Source organism: Saprolegnia diclina (assembly GCF_000281045.1).
Source record: "Saprolegnia diclina VS20 unplaced genomic scaffold supercont1.50, whole genome shotgun sequence".
In the NCBI taxonomy this organism is placed as follows: Eukaryota; Oomycota; class Saprolegniomycetes; order Saprolegniales; family Saprolegniaceae; genus Saprolegnia; species Saprolegnia diclina.
In genome coordinates this window covers 403,260-404,655 of record NW_008246117.1, presented here as the reverse complement: position 1 = coordinate 404,655, position 1,396 = coordinate 403,260, and the positions used below count along the sequence as shown (strand labels likewise).

Below are 1,396 nucleotides of genomic sequence, written 5' to 3'. Positions count from 1 at the left end.
CTTGTCCAATGCGTCGTTGTGTCGTAAGGGAGGTTATATTTTAGTCTTTTGGCGGATAATCCGCCAGCCGTCCTGGGAGGGTTAACACTAGAATTTTTTTCTTGGTGGTGCAAAGTCCAACCAAGTCGAGTTACTGTGTAATGAGCATTTGCGCTCGACCCAATGCATTGCGCCAACTCAAAGATGGTTAGACCTCTCGTACAAATTGTTCCACCTCGCGCCACCACCTTCAGATGCGTTGCTCGTTGGCTTCTTTGCGATTAGCCTCAATATCCCAGCACCAATCGACCATCGCCGTATCCTGGCCTATCTTAAGCGTATGCGTCTGGTACACGCCTTCGCTCGAACACAAGGATCGAGTGTTTCGCACGTCGCGCAGCCCGACAACGTCCGAGTCACTGGCCATCAAGGCCGCGACGCTTGTCCGTACATGTATGCACTTGCCACATGCTGCCCGTCGCTAACGAGATGGCAAAGAAGCCCGAGACGGCGCAGCAAGTAAGGCTCTGAACTTCCACAACGTGGCAAGTGTCGATACCCTTGACGAGCTCGTTGGTTTGGGCGTCAACGACGGGTGCATTGCCCGCCCACTTGAGCCCGTCGACTTAACGATAATATTCTAGTCGCATATTGTCTTATTTGTTTTGTGAAGCTACTGGACACAAGATCGCGCACGGTACAGTGCGAGAGCAGCTGCGGTCGTTTACGTGGGTCACCTCGTAGCGCGACGGTTCCATGCGCAAGGACGCTGACGTCGTTTGGTCGATGAGCGCTATCACGCAATCGCACCCCGGGCCAATCAAGATGTTGGTATTGTCGTTCTTGAACCGAAAGACAAAATATCCAGGTTTTTCGTATTTGGCTAACAGTTTGGCTGATTGGCCCATAGTCGGTTCGTATTTTCCATTTTTCATATTTGGGAGTTGTAAGTACTACGCCGTGGTGACTACATTCGTGATTCGTGCTAGACGACGTTTCTTGGCAATGATAGTTGCGATACAAACTACAGAACAGTTGAAATGGATACTTGTACTAGCAGACACTTTATGATATTTACTCGTGTCATCTGCCTAATCGATGGCGGCCCCACGCGTATGAATATAGCGTCGTGTTTTCAGCAAGCGCGCGTCGCCGCTGGGCGCTTGAAATTTGTTTTTGGCGTTCGTCCCAAAGCAAGCTACGAATCGAGAAACTCGGTCCAGCTGGTACCCGTCGTCTCAAACATGGCGAATTCAATCTGGAAGAGCGCGGTGACCAGAAGCGCGCGGTCTTCGGGCGTCGAGTCTGGCGGGAACTCGAGGATGTAAGTGTTGAACGAGCCCATGGCGCGGCACCACGAGCGCGTGTCGGCTGCCGTGAGCTGCAAATGGGCCACCACATTGTCGTGGACGTCCAA

At 52.1% G+C, this 1,396-nt stretch overlaps 1 protein-coding gene across 1 annotated transcript; it reads right to left on the bottom strand.

The window, feature by feature from the left end:
- Positions 1-1,070: 1,070 nt before the first annotated feature.
- SDRG_12554 (hypothetical protein) lies at positions 1,071-1,324 on the bottom strand (the record flags this gene model as incomplete). Its single annotated transcript, XM_008618627.1, has 2 exons — positions 1,071-1,177; positions 1,210-1,324. The coding sequence occupies 2 exons, from the start codon at positions 1,322-1,324 to the stop codon at positions 1,071-1,073; spliced, it is 222 nt and encodes a 73-aa protein (XP_008616849.1).
- Between the last annotated feature and the right edge of the window lie 72 nt (positions 1,325-1,396).